Source organism: Solanum verrucosum, unplaced genomic scaffold, assembly GCF_900185275.1.
Source record: "Solanum verrucosum unplaced genomic scaffold, falcon-dt-bn FXZP01000183.1, whole genome shotgun sequence".
NCBI lineage: Eukaryota > Viridiplantae > Streptophyta > Magnoliopsida > Solanales > Solanaceae > Solanum > Solanum verrucosum.
The window spans coordinates 3,570,621-3,596,946 of NW_026020430.1; the positions used below are offsets into that span (position 1 = coordinate 3,570,621).

The 26,326-nt window shown below is 31.4% G+C and overlaps 2 protein-coding genes and 1 pseudogene across 2 annotated transcripts; all 3 read right to left on the reverse strand.

The window, feature by feature from the left end:
• Positions 1–2,008: 2,008 nt before the first annotated feature.
• On the reverse strand, positions 2,009–3,036 carry LOC125807592 (AT-rich interactive domain-containing protein 2-like). The gene is made up of 2 exons (XM_049487329.1): positions 3,007–3,036; positions 2,009–2,866 (listed from the first exon to the last, which is right to left on the reverse strand). Exon 2 carries the CDS (start codon positions 2,863–2,865, stop codon positions 2,062–2,064), a length of 804 nt encoding a protein of 267 aa, XP_049343286.1. The 5' UTR covers position 2,866; positions 3,007–3,036; the 3' UTR covers positions 2,009–2,061.
• A 15,738-nt stretch (positions 3,037–18,774) lies between these two features.
• LOC125807593 (AT-rich interactive domain-containing protein 2-like) lies at positions 18,775–23,878 on the reverse strand (annotated as a pseudogene).
• Positions 22,931–23,736, reverse strand: LOC125807763 (AT-rich interactive domain-containing protein 1-like). The gene has a single exon (XM_049487503.1). It carries the CDS (start codon positions 23,734–23,736, stop codon positions 22,957–22,959), a length of 780 nt encoding a protein of 259 aa, XP_049343460.1. The 3' UTR covers positions 22,931–22,956.
• Positions 23,879–26,326: the final 2,448 nt, after the last annotated feature.

Genomic DNA, 26,326 nt, shown 5'->3' on the forward strand with positions numbered 1-26,326 from the left:
CCTTTTGTTTCCCCTTGTTATTATCTTCCCTTAATAGTTCCAATGTTTGAAAATGGGATTAGAAGAACATCATCTTAGCGGATAGTGTACTTCGGGTCGGGTCTCAAAGGATTTGGTCAAGTAAGGCCCTAGGATTATCTAAGTATCAACTGCTATGGATGTCGCTGACCTTGATGTCGAAGTCCCATTCCTTAACAGGGACAGGAAAGGTAGTACTTGTTGCATCTACAGCTTCTTTGTTTCTATGTGATAGCTACTTGTGATTGACCATGTTTAGTGTTTTATGAGGATAAATACAGGTCTCATTTTCTCGAGTTGCATTGTTTTGGAATCCTAGAGAAACACTGCTTTCAATTACCTTGTGCTAAGCTACCCTCCAATGTATCTTAGATGAGATTATTTCAAAAAATCTGAAGATATAGTAGGGAGCTGTTGAAAAGTTCCTCTTTCCCAAGGGTAAAAGATCAGAACTGGAGTGATCACGATTCTTCTTGTTTTACCTGCATGCCAAACAAGAACCTCTCACCCTCTTTCTTTTCCTTCAAATTTTGGGATGCTTGCTCCCTGCCATCCTCTTTGCATAATGATTAATTCGGCTCCTGTTGGTTGGAACAAAATGAATCCTTTTCATTGTGTGATCTTCATTCCTGGTCTGTATCCCCTTCACTCTCCCAGCTGCTGCATCTGTCAGTCCCACGTCTTCCCCATATCTGTTTGATGTTCCATCCCATTTGTTTAATGTAGAATTTCGGAGTTGGAAGGAGTTTCAATTAGGTCTATAATCTGTTGGGTAGGGGTCGGTATGTTTTTGTGCTGATAATGTTGCTAAAGGATGAGTGTTTGAAAGGGTCATATGTTTACAATAGATTCTTGGAAGCAAATATCTTTTATATGCATGTAGCATCAAATAAAGATCCAAAAGTTTGTTTTGAAGCCAAATGCGTGAGAAAGGCGTAATTTTAGCGCCTATTTTGACTCATAAATGCTTTGGTGACACCCAGAGAGCTCTAACATTCGTGCATTACCATTACCGCGGAGAACATTGACTGGAATCTCAGAGTTTTAAAGACTGATATTTAACTTGTCATGTGCAACACACCTCTCTAAGGTCCGTAAGGTCTGCATACACTCTACCCTACCCCACATTATGGAATTACGCTGGTTATGCTGCCACCACGTCTACCTCCAAACCCGTCTTCTCCTTCCTTGCAAGTAATTAACTAATTTGATCATTGCAAGTAATTAAACATTAAGGTTGCCAGTTGAGCACAGTGATGAATTGTTATTGTTAAAGAAGAAAATAATTTACTACCTTCAATCTACATAGGATATCGACGTAAAAGCTAAAAGTAATCTTATCACAATTCCTTTTTTTTTTCCCCAACTTTATTCTTAACTAACTTGTAAATTCAAATTAAAGACAATTTCGAATGGAAGCCGCAAAGTGTGCAACTAGCCAACAGATAAAGGGGGTGTTTGATGGAAGGTATTAGATAAAATAATACATGTATTAGCATCCGCATAAACATAGTTAGAGACACAATTGCTCGTGAAAATGTACAAAAAAAAAATATGGAGGGTATTTTGTAAACAAACATTTTTTTAGAATTACGAAATGCATGTTAGTTTTAATACACGAAAACAAACAATTGAGAAGAAATAATCTCCGCATTACTAATCTCTGTATTACTCACACACACCCTAGCCAACACTATTCTTATACACACAACCAAAGGATTCAAAATAATCGAACATGCATATTGAAGGGAGATAACAGACAATGTATGAAGCTGGATGTAAGAAGCCATATTGTTCCTTTATGAAGGAAACAGAAGAAGCAATATCTTCTCAAATCTTACAAATTGTAGCAATCAATGTATTTTTGTATAGTTTTGTTGTGCTATCCTTTCAGACCTCAATACATTGCATCAATATCCAAAAAATGTCACCTTTTCTTGGCTTTAAAACCTATATACAGAATGTGAACCCCATCCCAAAAGTTTCTCTGTATATTCCATTTGTCTGTCAACTAAAAAAGAATGTGTATTGATACTTCTTCTGTCATCGTCGACCACTTAGGTACTTTCTCTTCAGAGATTTAGAACTAGAACAGGCACCTTTTTTTGCTCGATTCCTTTTACGAGAATGTTTGGGAGCAGTGACCTCCTCTTCCTCCTCTTCTTCGTCTTCCTCCTCTTCATCATCGGTGTTAATTGTTATACTATTTGATCTAATACGCCGAGGAATGTGAACATTGAAGTAATAGTTGACGATGCTTCGCCTATTCTTGGAAGGAAAAGATGCTAATGCTGGTTTCATGAAACTTTTGCCTTTAGACAGACCCGTCTTAACGAGGGAGCTGAACTTTGTTTGGTCCTTAGTGTTCCACAACATGGAAACTTCTTCTCCCATTTCATCAAATTTCCAGTCATTAAAGGCTGTCTCCAGTTCAGACTTCAACTTCATGCTTTCTTCTTTAACGTGTCTTTTAACACATCCGACAGATCCAGAGGACCTACAAGAACAATGTTCGTTTCTCCCTTTCCCAACAAACTCCTCGTTATCTTCCTTGTTTTCTAGGTTATCGGCTCTTGGCCATACCAGTGTACCAAGCCATTTTGAAGTATCAGATTCCTCCTTTTTATACTTGCATACCATTTCCTTCTTTGATGCTCTTAATGCAACATCTGCTGCTACAACTGGAGTTCCCTTGTTCGGAGAGTTGGCCCAATCTGGAACTTCAACCTGAAACCTGGGTCCTACTGGGATTACCAATTTCTGGTGATCTTCATAGATGAATTCACACCATTCTTTTTTCTTCTCATTGGTCAGGGCTGGATCCGGTAGTTCTTTTGCTTTCGTCATACTTCACGAGAACATGGAAGAACAAGAATGAATGAGTTTTTCTCCTGGTAAATATATCACTGTTCCTCAAGCTATATAGAGTAGTATTTGAACTCAAGACTTTTCTTTAAAAGAGATCACTGTTTTATAGGAAACTGGTACCTAGTGCAGCAGAATCAAGCGTGAATGGAAGCTTTGCTCAAGTGAAATGGTTATCCAAGTTCCTCCTTTAGCAGCAACTTACGCAGCCCTTCTGTACATGCCAAAATGAAAAATTAAACAGACGAACGAGTAAGTATAGAAGTTTTAGAGGAAGTACTGGACACAAACGGAAAGCAGAGTTGCATAATAGTTTTATCAGGATAAGTCTCATCAGGAACCAGATATAAGACTCCTCCTCCTCAAATGTCAAGAAAACACAGTAAGCTTAATGCAACTACTTTGAAACTCTTCTGATTATCTGTTAGCAAAATTCGATAGTCATGACTCATGACTATATGAATGCATATCTCCTACACATGTACTTGGACTTTTGGGAGATTAGTGCAGATGCAATGTATATAGATAACTAATGTCATAACAATACTTAGATACAATCGTAGATACGAATGCCTATCTATATTAAATACATACACTTAGAACAAACATACATCACAGATTCACACATTTGAATGTAGAGGAGGGATAAATAATCTTTATTTATGGTGAAGTCACAAAGAGACACTTTAGAAACTATACAAAGGGCTCTTGATCCTTCTCTCAACTCAACCAAATTTGTACATGCCATGATTATTTAACAAATTTAAAGTGAGTTAGGAGAATGAAGATCAAGACTGACTATATTGATGAAAACACCATCTCAATCCTTCGTGATGAATCAATCAAATAAACTCAAACAAGAGCTTAAGCAAAATAAACCAACAAATTTCCCCAAAAACTCCAGTATTATAGGAAACGAAGCATCATCCTACAACTTGTTCAACGTTCAATCTCCGGACTCCATTTCTAAATTCTTCAATTAAAACAGTTCTAACTAGTATTAAGGTGGTGATGAAATGATCTTCAATTTTTCCAGTTTTCTCGAAATTCTTTTTTTCAATCAAACCTCATTTCACTTCTTTCAAAATGTTAAAGACACCTCTGGACCTTAAGTTTTTCCAATTTTTGTAAAAGAAAAGCCACTGATCTCAGCTCCACCATTGAAGCTAGAATTACAGAACAGAGGAGCAGCGGCAATATTGAATTTCGAATTCTAAGCACGAAAATTCAAGGAACCGAATCAAGATACATATTATTCGATTTTCTTGTACGTATAAATTATCAGATTTCCAGAAGAATTTCAGGTATGTTCGTCTCATCGTTTATATTTTCTCCAAGGCGCAAAAATGAAGATTTTAAACCCTAATTCCTTATCACGTTCTTTGACCTCTTGCCCAAATTCAATCTTTTCAAGTTTTCTCAAAATCTACTCAGATTCAGACTCTTTACTGTTCTTGAGCAACTGCGCGATTCAATTTTTCAGGCCGAAAAATTGAACGAAAAAAAAAACTAAACTTTTTCTTGATACAGTAGCACATTTTCTATTTTTATTTCATGCACCAAAACATAATGTAAATATTCTACTTTTAGGGAAATGTAATTAACATTTAAAGATTCCAATTTTAAGTTATAGTCATAGTATAAAATATACATGTTTAAAAAGTTAATGAATAATATCATCAATGTAAGTAAGCACAAATAGTGAAAAAGAATTGAAATTCTAAAGAAAGGAAAGTTCACTTGCCTTTTGTTTTCTCAACAATTGTCAAAATGGGACTAAGTTGAAGTTGCTTGCCAATCTACACCTTCTTGAAGAAAAAAAAAAAAAGGGAAAAAGAGTAAAGTAAATGAGAAGAATGAAAATTTTGAAAAACATTTTATTTTATAGGTATTTTCTCTTATTATATAAGAGAGAGTTCTGATGAAGTAGACACGTCTCCGTCAACGTGCCTACTTCAACGTATTTCAGAAAAAAATTTAAAATTTATTTTTTTTGTTTTACTTTTCAAAAAAAAAAATTAAATTTTTTATTTCTTTTGTTTTACTTTAATTTAATTAGTGTATAATTTTTTTCAAAATTATGAACTTCGTTTTAGCTATGACTTTTAGCTTTCAATTCAAGACTTCACGCTGAAGCAAGCACGTGTCCGTCGACGTGTCTGCTTCAACGTGCTTCGAAAAAAAGTTAAAAAATTATTTCTTTTGTTCTACTTTAATTTAATTAGGTTATAGTTTCTTCGAAATTATGACATCCGTTTTAGCAATGACTTTTAGTTTTAATTTCATATTCTATAGTTATTGCTATATTATTTTGAATTTCGGTAATATTTATTTATATCTTGTAACTACTTTGAGTAAAAAATCAATGATCGATAAGAAAAATGCTTTAAGTATGGGCCTCTTCACATTAAATTTGCGCAAACAAAAGTAATTAACAGCTTAAATACTTAAAAATCATATTAAAATTTTATTATCTTTCTAAATTTTACTTATATCACATAAATTAAAATTAAAAAAAACTAAAATATTAGGCCCGTGCAACGCACGGGCACATGTGTCTAGTAAGATATAAGAAAGAAATAGAGAAGAGAATGATACATTTGTATCAGTTGCACGGGCACCTGTGTCTAGTAAGATATAAGAAAGAAATAGAGAAGAGAATGATACCTTTGTATCAAATCAAGTGAAGCCTTTACTTACTCTTTGTAATTTTTGGGTTTTCACAACTTATAATGGAGAATTAGAGGGGTAGGAACACCCATTTATAGTAGGGGAAAAGGCTATATAAGGAAATATAAGAAAAAATCAATATTTATAGATTGAATCACGAGAAATTCTAGGTATAGGAACACTCGTTTATAACATGAGGGAAAGATATATATGAAGATGCAAAAAAATTGAGGTAAAAGATATTTATATATTGAATCACGAGGAATTAGAGGTTTAGAAACACTCATTTATAACATGAGTGGGAAAGGTATATGTGAAAATACAAGAAAATTGAGGTAAAAGATATTTATGAAAAATTCACGAAAAATGTCTTGACTAAAATATCTTAAAATAGAGTCGTCAAAATGAGTTTGACCGGTGAAATTAATCCAAGTCAAATTATTAGTTTGGTGTGGTTGGACTGGCATTTTCCACGCCCATTTAAAACTAAGACTCTTTAGTCTATCCCTGGTCAGTTTGTCGGCCTCGTGTGGTGGAGTTGGACTAATTCATGGGTCAAAATATTAAATTTAAACAGAAAAGTGAAGATTCGTATATAATTTTTTAAGAATAATTTCAATCGTAAAAGGGTATACATCAACATTTGATTGGTAACAACTATGCTCTTACAGAGATAAGTCCAAAGGATATCCAACAACCTAGATAGGATTGCTAGAAAAAAATTCTATAAATATTCTAGACGCTATTATCATACTAGTCTCTGGACACGTGTGTTGCACGTGTGTTCCATGTGATTTTTTTTATAGATTCATTAGAACAATTAAAATTTTATGCAAATCGTGTGGAGTGAGTAATATTTTTTTAATGTGCATCAAGAAACACCAAATGACGGGCACATTGTAATGTTTAAAATCAATTACTTTGAAGCTACCATCAGTAAATCAATTCCCTTGAAGCTATTATCAATAATTTTTTAACTTTTTTTAGTAGTTAACACACTTTCAATAAAATCATAAATGACTAATTTGAGCCAAATAACAATGTAGACTTATGAAAATGATAAAAAAAATTCATAAAAATGAGATTGGTAAAGTCTAATAGAGAAAAAACACACAAAAAATAGAAGAAAAAGATTATTTCTTTTGTTCTACATTAATTTAATTAGTGTATTATATTTTTCAAAACTATGAAATCTGTTTTAGCTATGACTTTTAGTTTTAAATTCAAGACTTCACGCTGAAGCAAGCATGTGTTCGTCGACGTGTCTGCTTTAGCGTGCTTCGAAAAAAAATTAAATAACTATTTCTTTTGTTGTACTTTAATTTAATTAGTGTATAGTTTCTTCGAAATTATGGAATCCGTTTTAGCTCTGACTTTTAGTTTTAATTACATATTCTATAGTTATTGCCTTATTATTTTGAATTTCGGTAATATTTATTTATAACTTGTAACTACTTTGAGTAAAAAATCAATGATCGATACGAAAAATGCTTTAAGAAGGCCTCTTCACATTAAATTTGCGCAAACAAAAGTAATTAACAACTTAAATATCTAAAAATCATATTAAAATTTAATTATCTTTCTAAATTTTACTTATATTACATAAATTAAAATAAAAAAATACTAAAATATTGGGCCCGTGCAACGCACTGCCACCTGTGTATAGTAAGATATAAGAAAGAAATAGAGAAGAGAAGGATACCTTTGTATCAAATCAAGTGCAGCCTTTACTTACTCTTTGTCATTTTTGGGTTTCACAACTTATAATGGAGAATTAGAGGGGTAGGAACACCCATTTATAGTAGGGGAATAGGCTATATAAGGAAATATAAGAAATAACCAATATTTATAGATTGAATCACGAGGAATTCTAGGTATAGGAACACTCGTTTGTAACATGAGGGAAAGATATATATGAAAATGCAAAAAAAATGAGGTAAAAGATACTTATATATTGAATCACGAGGAATTCGAGGTTTAGAAACACTCATTTATAACAGGGGTGGAAAAGGTATATGTGAAAATACAAGAAAATTGAGGTAAAAGATATTTATGAAAAATTCACGAAAAATGTCTTGATTAAAATATCTTAAAATAGAGTTGCCAAAATGAGTTTGACCGATGAAATTAGTCCAAGTCAAATTATTAGTTTGGTGTGGTTAGACTGACATTTTCCACGCCTATTTAAAACTAAGACTCTTTAGTCTATCCCTGATCAGTTTGTCGGCCTTGTGTGGTGGAGTTTGACTAATTCATGGGTCAAAATATTAAATTTAAATAGAAAAGTGAAGATTCGTATATAATTTTTTAAGAATAATTTCAATCGTTAAAAGGGTATACATCAACATTTGATTGGTAACAACTATCTTTAAGGAGATAAGTCCAAAGGATGTCCAACAACCTAGATAGGATAGCTAGAAAAAATTTCTATAAATATTTTAGACACTATTATCATACTAGTCTCTGGACACGTACGTTGCACGTGTGTTCGATGTGAATTTTATAGATTCGTTAGAACAATTAAACTTTTATGCAAATCGTGTGAAGTGAGTAATATTTTTTTTAATGTGCGTCAAGAAACACCAAATGATGGGCACATTGTAATGTTTAAAATCAATTACTTTGACACTACCATCGGTAAATCAGTTCCGTTGAAGCTATTATCAGTAATTTTTGAACTTTGTTTAGTAGTCAACACACATCCAATAAAATCACAAACGACTAATTTGAGTCAAATAACTATACAGACTTACGATAATGATAAATTTTTTTTATAAAAATGAGATTGGTGAAGTCTAATAGAGCAAAATCACACAAAAAATAGAAGAAAAATATTATTTCTTTTGTTCTACTTTAATTTAATTAGTGTATAATATTTTTTGAAATTATGAAATCTGTTTTAGCTATGACTTTTAGCTTTCAATTCAAGACTTCACGCTGAAGCAAGCATGTGTCCATCGACGTGTCTGGTTCAGCATTTGTCGGAAAAAAATTAAATAATTATTTCTTTTGTTCTACTTTAATTTAATTAGTGTATAGTTTCTTTGAAATTATGGACTCTAGTTTAGCTATGACTTTTAGTTTTAATTTCATATTCTATAGTTATTGCTTTATTATTTTGAATTTCGGTATTATTTATTTATAACTTGTAACTACTTTGAGTAAAAAGTCAATGATCGATACGAAAAATGCTTTAAGTATGGGCCTATTCACATTAAATTTGCACAAACAAAAGTAATTAACAACTTAAATATCTAAAAAATCATATTAAAATTTAATTACCTTTCTAAATTTTACTAATATCACATAAATTAAAATAAAAAAATACTAGAATATTGGGCCCGTGCAACACACGGGCACCTTTGTCTAGTAATATATAAGAAAGAAATAGAGAAGAGAAGGATACCTTTGTATCAAATCGAGTGAAGCCATTACTTACTCTTTGTATTTTTTGTGTTTTCGCAACTTATAATGGAGAATTAGAGGGGTAGGAATACCCATTTATAGTAGGGGAAAATGCTATATAAGGAAATATAAGAAAAAACCAATATTTATAGATTGAATCACGAGGAACTCAAGGTATAGGAACACTCGTTTATAACATGAGGGAAATATATATATGAAAATGCAAAAAAATTGAGGTAAAAGATCTTTATATATTGAATTATGAGGAATTCGAGGTTTAGAAACACTCATTTATAACATGGGTGGGATAGGTATATGTGAAAATACAAGAAAATTGAGGTAAAAGATATTCATGAAAAATTCACGAAACATGTCTTGACTAAAATATCTTAAAATAGAGTCGTCAAAATGAGTTTGACCGGTGAAATTAGTCCAAGTCAAATTATTAGTTTGGTGTGGTTGGACTGACATTTTCCACGCCCATTTAAAACTAAGACTCTTTAGTCTCTCCCTGGTCAGTTTGTCAGCCTCGTGTGTTGGAGTTGGACTAATTCATGGGTCAAAATATTAAATTTAAATATAAAAGTCAAGATTCGTATTTAATTTTTGAAAAATATTTTCAATCGTTAAAAGTGTATACATCAACATTTGATTGGTAACAACTATGCTTTTAAGGAGATAAGTCCAAAAGATATCCAAAAGCCTAGATAGGATAGCTAGAAAAAAATTCTATAAATATTCTAGACACTATTATTATACTAGTCACTGGACACGTGCAACGCACGTGTGTTTCATGTGAATTTTTATAGATTCGTTAGAACAATTAAAATTTTATGCAAATTGTGTGAAGTGAGTAATATTTTTTTTAATGTGCGTCAAGATACACCAAATGAGGGGCACATTGTAATGTTTAAAATCAATTACTTTGAAGTTACCATCAGTAAACCAATTATGTTGAAGCTATTAGCAGTAATTTTTGAACTTTGTTTAGTAGTTAACACACTTCCAATAAAATCACAAATGACTAATTTGAGCCAAATAACAATACAAACTTACGATAATGATAAAAAAATCATAAAAATGAGATTGGTGAAGTCTAATAGATAAAAAACACAAAAAATAGAAGAAAAATATTATTTTTGTGGTTCTACTTTAATTTAATTAGTGTATAATATTTTTCAAAATTATGAAATCCGTTTTAGCTATGACTTTTAGTTTTCAATTTAAGACTTCACGTTGAAGCAAGCACGTGTCCGTCGACGTGTCTGCTTCAGCGTGCTTCGGAAAAATATTAAATAATTTTTCTTTGTTCTACTTTAATTTAATTAATGTATAGTTTCTTTGAAATTATGGACTCTAGTTTAGCTATGACTTTTTGTTTTAATTTCATATTCTATAGTTATTGCTTTATTATTTTGAATTTCGGTAATATTTATTTATAACTTGTAACTACTTTGAGTAAAAAATCAATGATCGATACGAAAAATGCTTTAAGTATGGGCCTCTTCACATCAAATTTGCACAAACAAAAGTAATTAACAACTTATAAATCTAAAAAATCATATTAAAATTTAATCACTTTTCTAAATTTTACTTATATCACATAAATTAAAATTTAAAAAATACTAAAATATTGGGCACCTGTGTCTAGTAGATATAAGAAAGACATAGAGAAGAGAAGGATACCTTTGTATCAAATCAAGTGAAGTCTTTACTTACTCTTTGTAATTTTTCTGTTTTCAAAACTCATAATGGAAAATTAGAGGGGTAGGAATACCCATTTATAGTAGGGGAAAAGGCTATATAAGGAAATATAAAAAAATAACCAATATTTATAGATTGAATCACGAGGAATTCTAGGTACAGGAACACTCGTTTATAACATGAGGAAAATATATATGAAAATGCAAAAAAATTGAGGTAAAAGATATTTATATATTGAATCTCGAGGAATTCGAGGTTTAGAAACACTCATTTATAACAAGGGTAGAAAAGGTATATGTGAAATTACAAGAAAATTGTGGTAAAAATATTTATGAAAAATTCACGAAACATGTCTTGACTAAAATACCTTAAAATAGAGTTGTCGAAATGAGTTTGACCGGTGAAATTAGTCCAAGTCAAATTATTAGTTTGGTGTGGTTGGACTGGCATTTTCCACGCCCATTTAAAACTAAGACTCTTTAGTCTATCATTGGTCAGTTTGTCGGTCCAGTGTGGTGGAGTTGAACTAGTTCATGGGTCAAAATATTAAATTTAAATAGAAAAGTGGAAATTCGTATATAATTTTTAGAATAATTTCAATCGTTAAAAGTGTATACATCAACATTTGATTGGTAACAACTATGCTTTTAAGAAGATAAGTCCAAACGATATCCAACAACCTAGATAGGATTGCTAGAAAAAATTTCTATAAATATTTTAGACACTATTATCATACTAGTCTCTGGACATGTGCGTTGCACGTGTGTTCGATGTGAATTTTTATAGATTCGTTAGAACAATTAAAATTTTATGCAAATCGTGTGAAGTGAGTAATATTTTTTTAAACTGCGTGAAGAAACACCAAATGAGGGGCACATTGTAATGTCTAAAATCAATTACTTTGAAGCTACCATCAGTAAATCAATTCCGTTGAAGCTATTATCAGTAATTTTTGAACTTTATTTAATAGTTAACACACTTTCAATAAAGTCACAAATGACTAATTTGAGCCAAATAACAATACAAACTTATGATAATGATTAAAAAATTCAAAAAAATGAGATTGGTGAAGTCTAATAGAGAAAAAACACACAAAAAATAGAAAAAAAATATTATTTCTTTTGTTCTACTTAAATGTAATTAGTGTATAATATTTTTCGAAATTATGAAATTTGTTTTAGCTATGACTTTTAGTTTTAAATTCAAGACTTCACGTTGAAGCAAGCATGTGTCCGTCGACGTGTTTGCTTCAGCGTGCTTTGAAAAAAAATTAAATAATTATTTCTTTTGTTGTACTTTAATTTAATTAGTGTATAGTTTCTTCGAAATTATGGAATCCGTTTTAGCTATGACTTTTAATTTTATTTCATATTCTATAGTTATTGCTTTATTATTTTGAATTTCCGGTAATATTTATTTATAACTTGTAGCTACTTTGAGTAAAAATCAGTGATTGATACGAAAAATGCTTTAAGTATGGGCCTCGTCACATTAAATTTGCGCAAACAAAAGTAATTAACAGCTGAAATATCTCAAAATCATATTAATATTTAATCACCTTTCTAAATTTTACTTATATCATATAAATAAAAATAAAAAATGCTAAAATATTGGACCCGTGCAAGGCACGGGCACCTGTGTCTAGTAAGAAATAAGAAAAAAATACAGAAGAGAAGGATACCTTTGTATCAAATCAAGTGAAGCCTTTACTTACTCTTTGTAATTTTTGGATTTTCACAACTTATAATGGAGAATTAGAGGGGTAGGAACATCTATTTATAGTAGGAGACAAGGCTATATAAGGAAATATAAGAAATAAGTAATATTTATAGATTGAATCACGAGGAATTCGAGGTATAAGAACACTCGTTTATAACATGAGGGAAAGATATATATGAAAATGCAAAAAAATTGAGGTAAAAGATATTTATATATATTGAATCACGAGGAATTTGAGGTTTAGAAACACTCATTTATAACAGGGGTAGGAAAGGTATATGTGAAAATACAAGATAATTGAGGTAAAAGATATTTATGAAAAATTCACGAAACATGTCTTGACTAAAATATCTTAAAATAGAGTCATCAAAATGATTTTAATTGGTGAAATTAGTCCAAGTCAAACTATTAGTTTGGTGTGGTTGGACTGGTATTTTCCACGCCCATTTAAAACTAAGACTCTTTAGTCTATCCCTAGTCAGTTTGTCGGCCTCGTGTGGTGGAGTTGACTAATTCATGGGTCAAAATATTAAATTTAAATAGAAAAGTAAAGATTCGTATATAAATTTTTAAGAATAATTTCAATCGTTAAAAGGGTATACATCAACATTTGATTGGTAACAACTATTCTTTTAAGGAGAGAAGTCCAAAGGATATCCAACAACCTAGATAGGATTGGTAGAAAAAAATTCTATAAATATTTTAGACACTATTATCATACTAGTCTCTGGACACGTGCGTTGCACGTGTGTTCCATGTGAATTTTTATAGATTCGTTAGAACAATTAAAATTTTATGCAAATCGTGTGGAGTGAGTAATATTTTTTTAATATGCATCAAGAAACACCAAATGAGGGGCACATTGTAATGTTTAAAATCAATTCTTTTGAAGCTACCATCGATAAAATCAATTCCGTTAAAGCTATTATCAGTAAGTTTTTAACTTTGTTTAGTAGTTAACACACTTCCAATAAAGTCACAAATGACTAATTTGAGCCAAATAACAATACAAATTTATGATAATGATAAAAAATTCATAAAATTAGATTGGTGAAGTCTAATAGAGAAAACACATACAAAAAATAGAAGAAAAATACAACATACACATCATTTGTAAGACTTTATTCATATAGATTATATATAGAAAATAATTATAGAATCAATAAATTATCCTTATTCGGAATTTGGAAGCTACAAGTTTAAAGAGGAAAAACAAATGGCACAGACCATGAGAGGGAAGTAACTGCGCTGACAAATCCTATAATTTGTAAATTATGTATAACGAAGTATGCATCATATTTTTTTCCAGAATAAGATAATACTTATTTCTGACAAAAATTGAGACAAAATTTATCAACGGTGCTTGACATCATATTTATTGCTTCACACACCATAATATATATATGGAACATGCGTTGCATATATATAATTTCAGCTTTTATTATAAAATTTGTGTAACAAAATAATAAATCAAAAATGTCTTTTAAAAGCTATGTCACTTGAGAAAATATTTGTTGTTATGATACGGAGACACCATTTAAATTTTGAACTTGTATTGTGTTTACTGTAATTCATTACTTTAGTTATTTATTTGTTGAATAGAAATAAACTCGAAAAAGAGGACAAACATAGTTACCATCTAGCAATAAATATGTGAAGAAAATCAATATCATATAGCCCCATTATGGTATATAGAAATATGCCGATTGAATTTCATGCTCTAGATTACTGTAAATGCATGTAAATACCTCTAACTCTAAATACAAAATTAACTAAGAGAATTGAAATTTAAAGACATAAGAAATCTTAAAAATTATCAATAACTGATCAAACAGGATGAATAAACATATTTCTCTACAAAATTTGCTAACAAAGCAAAATAGATGTACATTTATCAATTCAGCCCAAACGTTTAAATTTGTTTTCTGATTTTATAGCTATTTCATTTATAATAATAACATATATTTTGTGAAATATGTTTAGGGAGTGTAGGGTGTGCACAGACCTTACCTCAATTCAGAAGACCCTTAACTTGAGTCGAGTCTATCAAATCAGAGAAAATATGAAAAAGAAAAATGACAGTGAAGAGAATATAATATAATATAATATAACAACTATAATGAAAATAATAACAACAACAACAACAAAAGTGCAATAACCGAAACACCATAAAAACAATTGGTGGTAAAAAGCAAAAGCAAGACAGTACAAGAATAAAAGTACTACTACGACAGCCACCACTAAGCCTAAACCCTTTAGAAAGCAAGAGAACACTCCACTACAACCTTCTACCTTAATCTACGATCTTCATGCTTAAGCATTTTCTGTAATTGATGAAATTGGTTTCTTTTTTCGTTTGAGCTCTGAAAGGCGAATTAGCTTATGTATTTGTCAATAATAATTTACCTCATGCACATGATATTTATAAGCCAAAAGTTTGCCTAGAATTCTGTAGAAAGCTCAAAAGCTATGTTGGAGAATGGAGAGACATTCTTAAAATGCCTTTTAAAACACTTTTTCATTATATAATATAATATAATATGATATAATTATTATTTAATATTTAATTGATTAGAGATTTTATAACCTTTTGAAAGATATGGGTAAAATAGTATTTCAACTTTTACTTTTGTGGCTTCCCACTTTTAGTATAATATGATATGATGATTATGCAAGTTAGGTTAATGAAGTAAATAAATACTTCCTTACCGTTTATACAAGAAAAAATGATTGATACAAGTGTTTGTACACTCCAATATTTCTAATATTTAGTATCAGAGTTAATTACCTTTAAGTAACTTATGGAGAACTTGGATTCTTAAAAAATGAAAATAAAAAATCTTATAATTGAAACAAATGTATGTGAGATTAGCTATGATAATTATGAGGAGGTTGGACTAGAGAAACACCAAATTGACAAGATACATAGATTTAGTATACGAAACTGTAATGATTTCAAAACTGTAAAATCTTTTGAAAAAATAATTTTATGATAAGGAGTTAAACATAGGCTCAACCTTGATGAAGTAGTTTTTTATGGTATAGTTACATTATGAAAAATCTTAAATAAAGAAGATATTTTGTTATAGAAAATCTTTAAAAAAATAAAATTAATAATTATAATGAGGAAAAGGAGCTATTAAGAATATTGAAAAGATGAAGGGGTCATTGCAAAGCTCCTACCATCCCTTTTTAAAGATTTAAGCAATTGTATTGTTTTAGTATTGAAGAGTCCAAAGACTTGAACAACATGCATGATCATAGAAGAGTTTATTGGTTATTTGCAAGTTTATGAAGAGAGATTGAAGAAGTTGAATCTCAGAATCAACTGAACAAACTTTTAAAGAATATTTTCTTTGATAAAAAAAAATGAAAGACATACCTTGTATCATAGTCGTAAATATGAATGAGGTAAAGAAGTCAAGTTTGAGCTTTTCAAATTAGAAAACTCAATCATGGTTATCTTCACCAAGTTATAGAAACTAATACCCTTTGCATATCTTTTTTTGAGTGATTAATCTAATTTTAAGAGCGTCTTGAAAATTAAGTTAGATTCATCTAAAGTACATAAATACTCTTCGATTATGTATGAGGATATTAATGTAAGGTTATAGATATTCTTGTGTTCATAAACTACGGAACATGTATTACTTATTACTAGAAAATAAATTAAAGCAATTGTATTAGATTAGGACAAGCTAGAAGAAGTCTTTTATATATATATATATATATACTAGATAATTTTAAGCCCGTGATACGGGCCCGATATAATGAAAGGCCCATTTACGGGCCTAAGATTACAATATTATATATATTTATAATAGAAATTTAATTAATTTTCAAAAAGGAAAATTATTATGACATTTTCAAATAAACATGATACAAATAATAATAAAATATCAGATGCTCCAGTGCTCATTATAACATCATGTCAAACATAGATATTCGAATTAAATTATTAATTTAATGGTATTCTTTTTCTATTTTATTTGAAAATTATTCAAGAGAATAGATTAAAATTATTCTCAATATGTTAACAATTTTCATAAAATATATGAAGCAATAAATTCTACTTTTCACCTATAGATTAATTTTGAATACACTTATAAATTTGTTTTAAAGGTGTTTAACAAACAAAAATAACGACCTACTTGATGAAAATTAGAATGAATCATCTCATTATTTACAAAGTGATAGAGGATAAAAAAAGTTATGACTTTATATCTTGTCTTTATATTCAAAAAATTAGGAGAACAATCTAGTATAGTAACAAAAGATTTTTTTTCTAAAGTAATTTATATACCCGATGAATGAATGTTATACCTCAAATAATGAGATGTTAAAATATTAACAAAAGTTAATATAATTATAGATTGCAGTAATTTAACATAAGGTAGTTAAAATAATAATTTATATAACTTGATAAAAATGATTTTAACTGATGATAAAATAATAGTACTTAATAAATAATATATGTTTCTCAATAAATTATATAATGGCATATATGTTATGTGAAATTTTGGGATTATACATAAAAAGAGAAATCAAGTAAATTAGATACTTCAAAAAGTATCTTTACAATCCAGAAAGAAAAGCAACACCATGAAATTGAAAAGTCTAAAGAGAACCAAATAAAATGACATAACATGCTCCGAAATTTTCGAAAATTTTGTTCTTGAAGAGCTTGCTCACTGATTGCATTCCTTATGAATTACGCCTTTTGAGAATTGCAATTGTGATTGATATTGGATTTAACATATTAACTGGTTCATTATCATATTCATTAGAATGTTTGAAAAATGTGGATCAATTGAATTTTGTTGAAAATTTGTTATATGGACAAGTTGCAGAAGTGATGTGTTCACTAAGAAATAATGAATTTTACTTTTGTCTTATAATTGTTTTGCAAAAGTAGGGCCATTAGGGAATAGATGAAAAATGAAGTTCTTAATGTTGAAAAAATTGTGTTATTAGTCTTCCTAATAAGAGATTTATACTGAAGTGTGTAATATTTAGAACTATTTAATTTTCCTGATATCATTCTTGGTAGATTTTTGTTAGCATAAAATTATATTTTTACCCTTGATCATAACATAATTCACTTAATATATAAAAAGATGTTTCTAGAATTATTTACTATCTTTCTTAATAGATTTTTGTTAGAATGAAATTATATTTTTACCCTTGGTCGTCCTACATATAATTAATTTTTATCACACTTATTTCTTTTCAAGTATATTAATTAGAGCCAAAATAAAGGTGAAAATAATTAATTCATAATGAATTTTTATATTAAAGTAGTCATTTTTTATAAGCATAACGAATAGAAAAAAATATTAAGCATTAAATTAACGTAATAGTAAAATAGAGTAATGAATAGATATTACAATAACTCACAAAAGAAAAGAAAGTGAAGTAATAACAAAATAAGTTAATGGTAATAACAATAACAAAAGATGTTTCTAGGACTATTTAATTTTCTTGATATCATTCTTGGTAGATTTTTGTTAGACATTTTTATCCTTGATCATAATTCACTTAATATATAAAAAGATGTTTCTAGAATTATTTACTATCTTTCTTAATAGATTTTTGTTAGAATGAAATTACATTTTTACCCTTGATTGTCCTACCACTTCACTCTTCTATATAATAGAAATATATATAGATAGATATTCTAGTCATATTAGGTAAGCAAGCTGAGTACAATGAAATTTTATAAGTGGGGTCTTGACAAGGTAGAATATATGCAAATTTTAGTCTTATTTCGTGAAGGTAGAGAAGTCTTTTTTAGCTTTCTTGCGATGTTGGTGGACCGGAAATTGGGGATGTTGGCTCTTGTTACAAATGATTTTGAATATTCCTAATAATTAGGAGATTATTTTAGGGATCTAAGAAGTTGTAACTTTTCTAATTACCATTCTCAAAAGCTGTATTTGAATATATGCTCTCCCCCAAATCTATCAGCCCATTTCCACCCCCATAATGTTTGCATAAATTAAAACCATACATATTCTTGAGATAATATTTTCTGGTTATTTACCGAATGCAAGAAAATTATTTCCGTCTTAAGTGAGAGGTCTTACAAGTAATATAGGCATTCTCTTAAAAAATGAAGTAAATAAGGCAATCACAAAATAATCGAAGGGAGATAACACACAATACATGAAGCCATATTGTTCCTTTATGAAGGAAACAGAAGAAGCAATATCCTCTTACAAACTGTTGCAATCAATGTATTTTTGTATAGTTTTGTTGTGCTATCCTATCAGACACTCAATACATTGCATCAATCTCTAAAAAATGTCACCTTTTCTTGGCTTTTAAACCTATGTACAAAGTGTGAACCCCATCTGTAAACTAAAAAAAGAATGTGTATTGATACTTCTCGTGTCATCGTCGACCACTTAGGTACTTTGTCTTGAGATATTTAGAACTAGTAGCGACACCTTTTTTTGATCGATTCCTTTTACGAGAATGGTTGGGAGCAGTGACCTCCTCTTCATCATCGGTGTTAATTGTTTTACTATTTGACCAGAAACGCCGAGGAATGTGAACATTGAAGTAATAGTTGATGATGCTTTGCCTATTCTTGTAAGGAAAAGATTCTAATGCTGGTCTCATGAAGCTATTACCTTCTTAACGAGGGAGCTGAACTTTTTTTGGTCCTTAATATTCCACAAATTGGAAACTTCTTCTCCCATGCATCTCACCAAATTCCCAGGCAGTAAAGGCTGTCAACAGTTCAGACCACAACTTCAAGCTTTCTTCTTTAACGTGTCTTTTAACACATTCGACTGGACCTACAAGAACAATGTTCGTTTCTCCCTTTCCCAACCAACTCCTCGTTATCTTCCTTGTTTTCTAGGTTGTTGGCTTTTGGCCATACCGGTGTGCCAAGCCATTTTGAAGTATCAGATTCCTCCTCTTTATACTTGCATACCATTTCCTTCTTTGATGCTCTTAATGCAACATCTGCTGCTACAACTGGAGTTCCCTCATTTGGAGAGTTGGCCCAATCTGGCACAACCGCCTGAAACCTGGGTCCTACTGGCCGGGATTACCAATTTCTCGCTATCTTCATAGATGAATTCACACCATTCTTTTTTCTTCTCACTGGTCAGGGATGGATCCGGTAGTTCTTTTGCTTGCGTCATACTTCATGAGAACATAGAAGAACAAGAGTGAATGAGTTTGTGAATATATCACTGTTCCTCAAGCTATGTAGAGTAGTACTTGAACTTTTCTTTAAAAGAGATCACTGTTTTATAGGATACTAGTACCCTTAGTTGCACGGACTCTTCACTTTTGATGCCGCACCCGTGTCGGATTCTCCAAAAATACACTACATTTGGCGAATCCGACACGCACCCGTTGACATTTTTGAAGAGTCCGAGCAACATAGCTAGTACCTAGTGCAGCAGACCTCCTCAAATGTCAAGAAAACACAGTAAGCTTAATACAACTACTTCGAAAATCTTCTGATTATCTGTCAGCAAAATTCGACCTTCATGACTCATGACTATATGAATGCATATCTCCTACACATGTAGTTGGACTTTTGGGAGATTAAAGATGCAACATATATAGATAACAATGTCAAACAATACTTAGATACGAATGTCTATCTATATTAAATACATACATGACTTAGAAGAAACTTACGTCACAGATTTACATATTTGCATGTAGAGGAAGGATTACAGCTTTATATATGGCGACTCTTTTACAGTCACAAAGAGACAGTTCAGAAACTATATAAAGGGCTCTTGGTCCTTCTCTTAACTCAACCAAATTTGTACATCCCAAACAAATTTAAAGTGAGTTAGGAGAGTGAAGATCAAGACTCTATATTGACAAAAACACCATCTCGTTCAACGTTCAATATCCGGACTCCATTTCCAAATTCTTTAATCAACACATTTCTAACTAGTATTAAGGTGGTGTTTGTTTCAAAAAACAATGAAATTATTTTCAATTTTTCCAGTTTTTTGGAAAACAATTAAAAGTTTCCTCGAAATTATTTTTTCAATCAAAAGCCACTGATCTCAGCTCTGCCGCCGCCTCCATTGAAGCTAAAACTACATAACAGAGGAGTGGCAATACAAAATATCGAATTCTAAGCAAGAAATAAATCAAGTAACTGAATCAAGATACATATTACTTGATTTTCTTGTACATATACAAATCAGAAAACAAGTTATCGACGCTGTAATTCTCCGATCATTACGAAAATTATCAGATTTCCAGAAGATTTTCAGGTGCGTGCGTCTCTGATTCATTATAATCATCGTTTTTATTTTCTCCAAGGCGCAAAAATGAAGATTTTAAACCCTAATTCTTTATCGCGTTCTTTAAACTCTTGCCCAAATTCAATCTTTTCAAGTTTTCTCTGAAATCTACTCTTTAATGTTCTTGAGCAACTGCGCGATTCAATTTTTCAGGCCGAAAAATTGAACGAAAAAAAAAACTAAACTTTTTCTTGATACAGTAGCACATTTTCTATTTTTATTTCATGCACCAAAATTGCGCGATTCAACCTTTTGTTTTCTCAACAATTGTCAAAATAGGACCAAGTTGAAGTTGCTTGCCAATCTCCAGTCTCCACCTTAGCGAAAAAACAAAAAAAAGAAGGGAAAAAGAGTTAAGTAAATGAGAAAGAATGAAAATTTTGAAAAACATTTTATTTATAGGTATAAAATATAAGAAAGAAATAGAGAAGAGGAGGATACTTATTCTTTGTAATTTTTGGGTTGTCACAACTCACACTGGAGGATTGGAGCTGTAGGAACACCATTTATAGTAGGGAAAAGGCTATATAAGAAAACACACACAAAAATCAGGTAAAAGATATTTATTTATTGAATCACGAGGAATTCGAGGTGTAGGAATACTCATTTATAACATGGTAGGGGAAACATATATATGAAAATGCGAAAAAGTTTGAGGCAAAAGATATTTATAGATTGAATCACGAGGAATTCGAGGTGTACAAACCCTCATTTATAACAAAAGTGGGAAAGGTACATGTGAAAATACAAAAAAATTGAGGTAAAAGATATTTATGAAAAATTCACAAAATATTTCTTGACTAAAACATCTTAAAATAGAGTCGTCAAAATGAGTTTGACCCATGAAATTAGTCAAATTCAACTCATTAGTTTGGTGTGGTTGGACTGACATTTTCCTTGCTCATTAAAAATAGGGGATCTTTAGCCTATCTTTAGTCGGTCTGCTAGTCTCGTGTAGTAGGGTTGGACTAGTTTGTAGTGAAGATTCATAAATATTTTTTTAAGAATAATATCAATCGTTAAAAGAGTATATATCAACATTTGATTGGTAACAACTATGCTTCAAGGAGAGAAGTCTAAATGATATCATCACAAAACTAGGAGTGAAAGCACATCTTTACTCTCTAACTTATAAAAATAAAAGGAAAGAAAAAGGAGGACGGTTGCTCCTCGTCACATAAGCTTACAAAAAATTCTAGAATTCATAAAACTAGAAGCAACCAAACGAAATTTAACCAGGGTCGAATATGAAGTTGCCCTTCCTCACTCGAATTCTAATGTTGGGCTCGCCAACTACATCATTCTTCAAGGTGGAAGTAATCTTAGAAGGAAGATGTATGGCCTCGGTGAAGAAGGTAGTTGTTTTGCAATGTTCAGCCATATTTGCGAGCAAATTAGCTGTAGTTTCTCTGAATGTGTGAATGAAAGAGAAATGACTAAGTGAACTCATGGATTGAATCTGTTTAATATCATCTTTGATTTGCCAAGGGGGTTGATCTTACCTTTAACCATCTGAATAATCAATTGGGAGTCAGACTCAACAGTAACTCTGTGAAAACCATGATCTAGACACCATCTTAGGCCAGTCTTTAGAGCTAGAGCCTCAGCTGAATTATTTGAGCAAAAACCAAAATAGGCACTGAAAGCCATAATCATTTATCCAACATGGTCCCTAAGAACTCCTCTATAACTAATGGAGTACATACTAGCAAACTATAATATTATCAATACAAGGAGTTTTAATATACGCAGAAACATAGTTAAAGACATAATTGCTCCTGAAAATGTACAAAGCTTTGAGAATATGAAGGGTATTTTTGTAAATAAACATTTTTTTAAAATTATGACCAAAACAAACAATTGAGAAGAAATAATTCTAGCATAATTAATCTCCGCATTACTCACACACCCTAGTTAGCACTATTCTTATACACACTATCGAACGACACAAAATAATCGAACATATTGAAGAGAGATAAAAGACAATGTATGAAGCTGGATGTAAGAAGCCATATCGTTCCTTTATGGAGGAAACAGAAGATGCAATATCCTCTCAAATCTAGAGATCAATGTATTTCTGTATAGTTTTTTATGCGATCCTATCAGACCTCAATACATTGCATCCTTATCCAAAAAATGTCACCTTTTCTTGACTTTAAAACCTATGTATAAAATGTGAACCCCATCCCAAAACTCTCCCTGGATTGAGAGATAACATACATTTCTCTCTGTATATTCCATTTCTATGTCAACTAAAAAAGAATGTATATTGATACTTCTGCTGTCATCGTCGACCACTTAGGTACTTTGTCTTCAGAGATTTAGAACTAGAACAGGCACCTTTTTTTGCTCGATTCCTTTTACGAGAATGTCTGGGAGCAGTGACCTCCTCTTCCTCCTCTTCCTCCTCTTCTTCATCTTCATCATCGGTGTTAATTGTTATACTATTTGACCTGATACGCTGAGGAATGTGAACATTGAAGTAATAGTTGACGATGCTTCGCCTATTCTTGGAAGGAAAAGATGCTAATGCTGGTTTCATGAAGCTTTTGCCTTTAGACAGACACGTCTTAACGAGGGACCTGAACTTTTTTTGGTCCTTAGTGTTCCACAACTGGGAAACTTCTCCTCCCATTTCATCAAACTTCCAGACATTGAAGGCTGTCTCCAGTTCAGACTTCAACTTCATGCTTTCTTCTTTAATGTGTCTTTTAACACACTCGAAAGATCCAGGGGACCTACAAGAACAATGTTTGTTTCTCCCTTTCCCAACCAATGCCTCGTTAACTTCCTTGTTTTCTAGGTTGTCGTCTGTAGGCCTTGGCCATACCAGTGTACCAAGCCATTTTGAAGTATCAGATTCCTCCTTTTTATACTTGCATACCATTTCCTCCATTGATGGAATAGAAGCTCTTAATGCAACATCTGCTGCTACAACTGGAGTTCCCTTATTCGGAAAGTTGCCCCAATCTGGAATAACAGCCTGAAACCTGGGTCCTACTGGGATTACCAATTTCTTCTCACTGGTCAGGGCTGGATCCGGTAGCTCTTTTGCTTTCGTCATACTTCACGAGAACATGGAAGAACAAGAGTGAATGAGTTTGTCTCCTAGTGAATATATCACAGTTCCTCAAGACCTCTTTAAAAGAGATCACTATTTTATAGGATACTAGTACCTAGTGCAGCAGAATCAAGTGTGAATGAAAGCTTTTGGTCGAGTGAAAGGGTTATCCAAGTTCCCCTTTGACAGTAGTACAAGCTCGTTTAGTAGCAACTTACGCAGCCCTTCTGTACATGCCAAAAATGAGAAGTTAAACAGACGAATGTGTAAGACTGGATACAAAGAGCAATAGTTTAATCAGCACAAGTCTCATCAGGAACCAGATCTAAGAGCTCTCCTCCTCAAATGTCAAGAAAACACAGTAAGCTTAATGCAACTACTTTGAAACTCTTCTGATTATCTGTTAGCAAAATTCAAGAGTCATGACTCATGACTATATGAATGCATTTATGCATATCTCCTACACATGTACTTAGACTTTCAGGAGATTGATGCACATGTAATGTATATAGACAACTAATGGTATAACAACACACATATACATTATTAGATATGAATATCTATGTATATTAAATACATACACGTAGAAGAAACATACATCACAGATCACATATATGAATGTAGAAGAAGGATTAATAGTCTTTATTTATCGGCGACCCTTTTCCAGTCACGAAGAGACACTTTAGAATCTTTATAAAGGGCTCTTGATTCTTCTCTTAACTCAATCAAAAGCCACTGATCTCAGCTCTTCCGTCGCCTCCATTGAAGCTAGAATTGAAGAACAGGGGAGCAGTGGCAATATAAAATTTCGAATTCTAAGCATGAAAAATTCAACGAACTAAATTAAGATACATATTACTTGATCTTCTTGTCAGAAAACAAGTTATGATGTTGTAATTCGCCGATCATTACGAAAATTATCAGGTTTCCAGAAGAATTTCAGGTAATTACGTCTCTGATTCATTAAAATCGTCGTTTTTATTTTCTCGAAGGAGCAAAAATGAAGATTTAAACCCTAATTCCTTATCGCGTTCTTCGAAATCTTGCCCAAATTCAATCTTTTCAAGTTTTCTCTGAAATCTACTCAGATTCAGACTCTTTACTGTTCTTGAGCTACTGCTCGATTCAATTTTTCAGGCCGAAAAATTGAACGAAAGAAAAAACTGAACTTTTTCTTGATACAGTAGCACATTTTCTATTTTTATTTCATGCACCAAAACATAATGTAAATATTCTACTTTTTAGGAAATTTAATTCATTTAAAGATTCCAATTTTAAGCTATAGTCCAAGTATAAAATATACATGTTTAAAAAGTTAATGAAGAATATCATCAATGTAAGTAGGCATAATTAGTGAAAAAGAATTGAAAATCTAAAAAAGGAAAGTTCACTTGCCTCTTTTTTTCTAAACAATTGTCAAAATGGGACCAAGTTGAAGTTGCTTGCCAATTTCCACCTTCTTGGAAAAAAAAAAGAAGGGAAAAAAGAGTAAAGTAAATGAGGAGAATGAAAATTTTGAAAAACATTTTATTTTATAGGTATGAGATATAAGAAAGAAAAAGAGAAGAGGAGGATACCTTTGTATCAACTCAAGTGAAGCATTTACTAATTCTTTGTGATTTTTGGGTTGTCACAATGGGGAATTGGAGGAGTAGGAACACCCCTTTATAGTAGGAGAAAAGGCTATATGTGGAAATATAAAAAATAATTAGGTAAAAGATATTTATAGACTGAATCACGAGGAATTCGAGGTGTAGAAATACTTATTTATAACATGTTGGTGGGGGGGGGGGGGGGGGGGGAGAGAGATATATGAAAATACAAAAAAATTGAGGCAAACGATATTTATAGATTGAATCACGAGTAATTCGAGGAGTAGATACACTCATTTATAACAGGGCGGAAAAAGGTGAGGTAAAAGATATTTATGAAATTCACGAAACATGGTTTGACTAAATTCTTAAAATAGAATCGTCAAAATTAGTTTGACTCATGAAATCAGTCCAAGTCAATTCATTAGTTTGGTGTGGTTGGACTAGTATTTTCCTTGTCAATTTAAAACTGGGACTCTTTAGTCTATCCCTGGTCAGTTTGACGGCCTCGTGTGGTGAGGTTGGACTAGTTCATGGGTCATTGAATTTAAATAGAAAAGTGAAGATTCATATATAATTTTTTAAGAATAATTTCTATCGTTAAAAGAGTATACATCAACATTTGATTAGTAACAACTATGCTTTAGGTAGAGCTGTCAAAATGGGCTGGCCCAACCCAACCCTAACAGCGTAGAGAGTTAAATGGGTTGGGACAGGCTGACCCTTTTAATTAAAGGGCCTATAAAAAAGCAGCCCAACCCAGCCTTAAGCGGGCCATGGGTTGGGACGGATTGGTCCTTCAACCAAAAAACGGACAACATTTTCCTCCTAGAAAGAATACGAACGTTGATGAATTACAACATACTTAAGTGAATATTTACAAAACAAATACATAATACCCAAGATACAACATTCATAAGTTTCATCCGAGCAAAAAACATTACATTATCACTATTTTCATAAACAAGACAATAAAGGAGAAGTGAAAAATTAGGCATAAA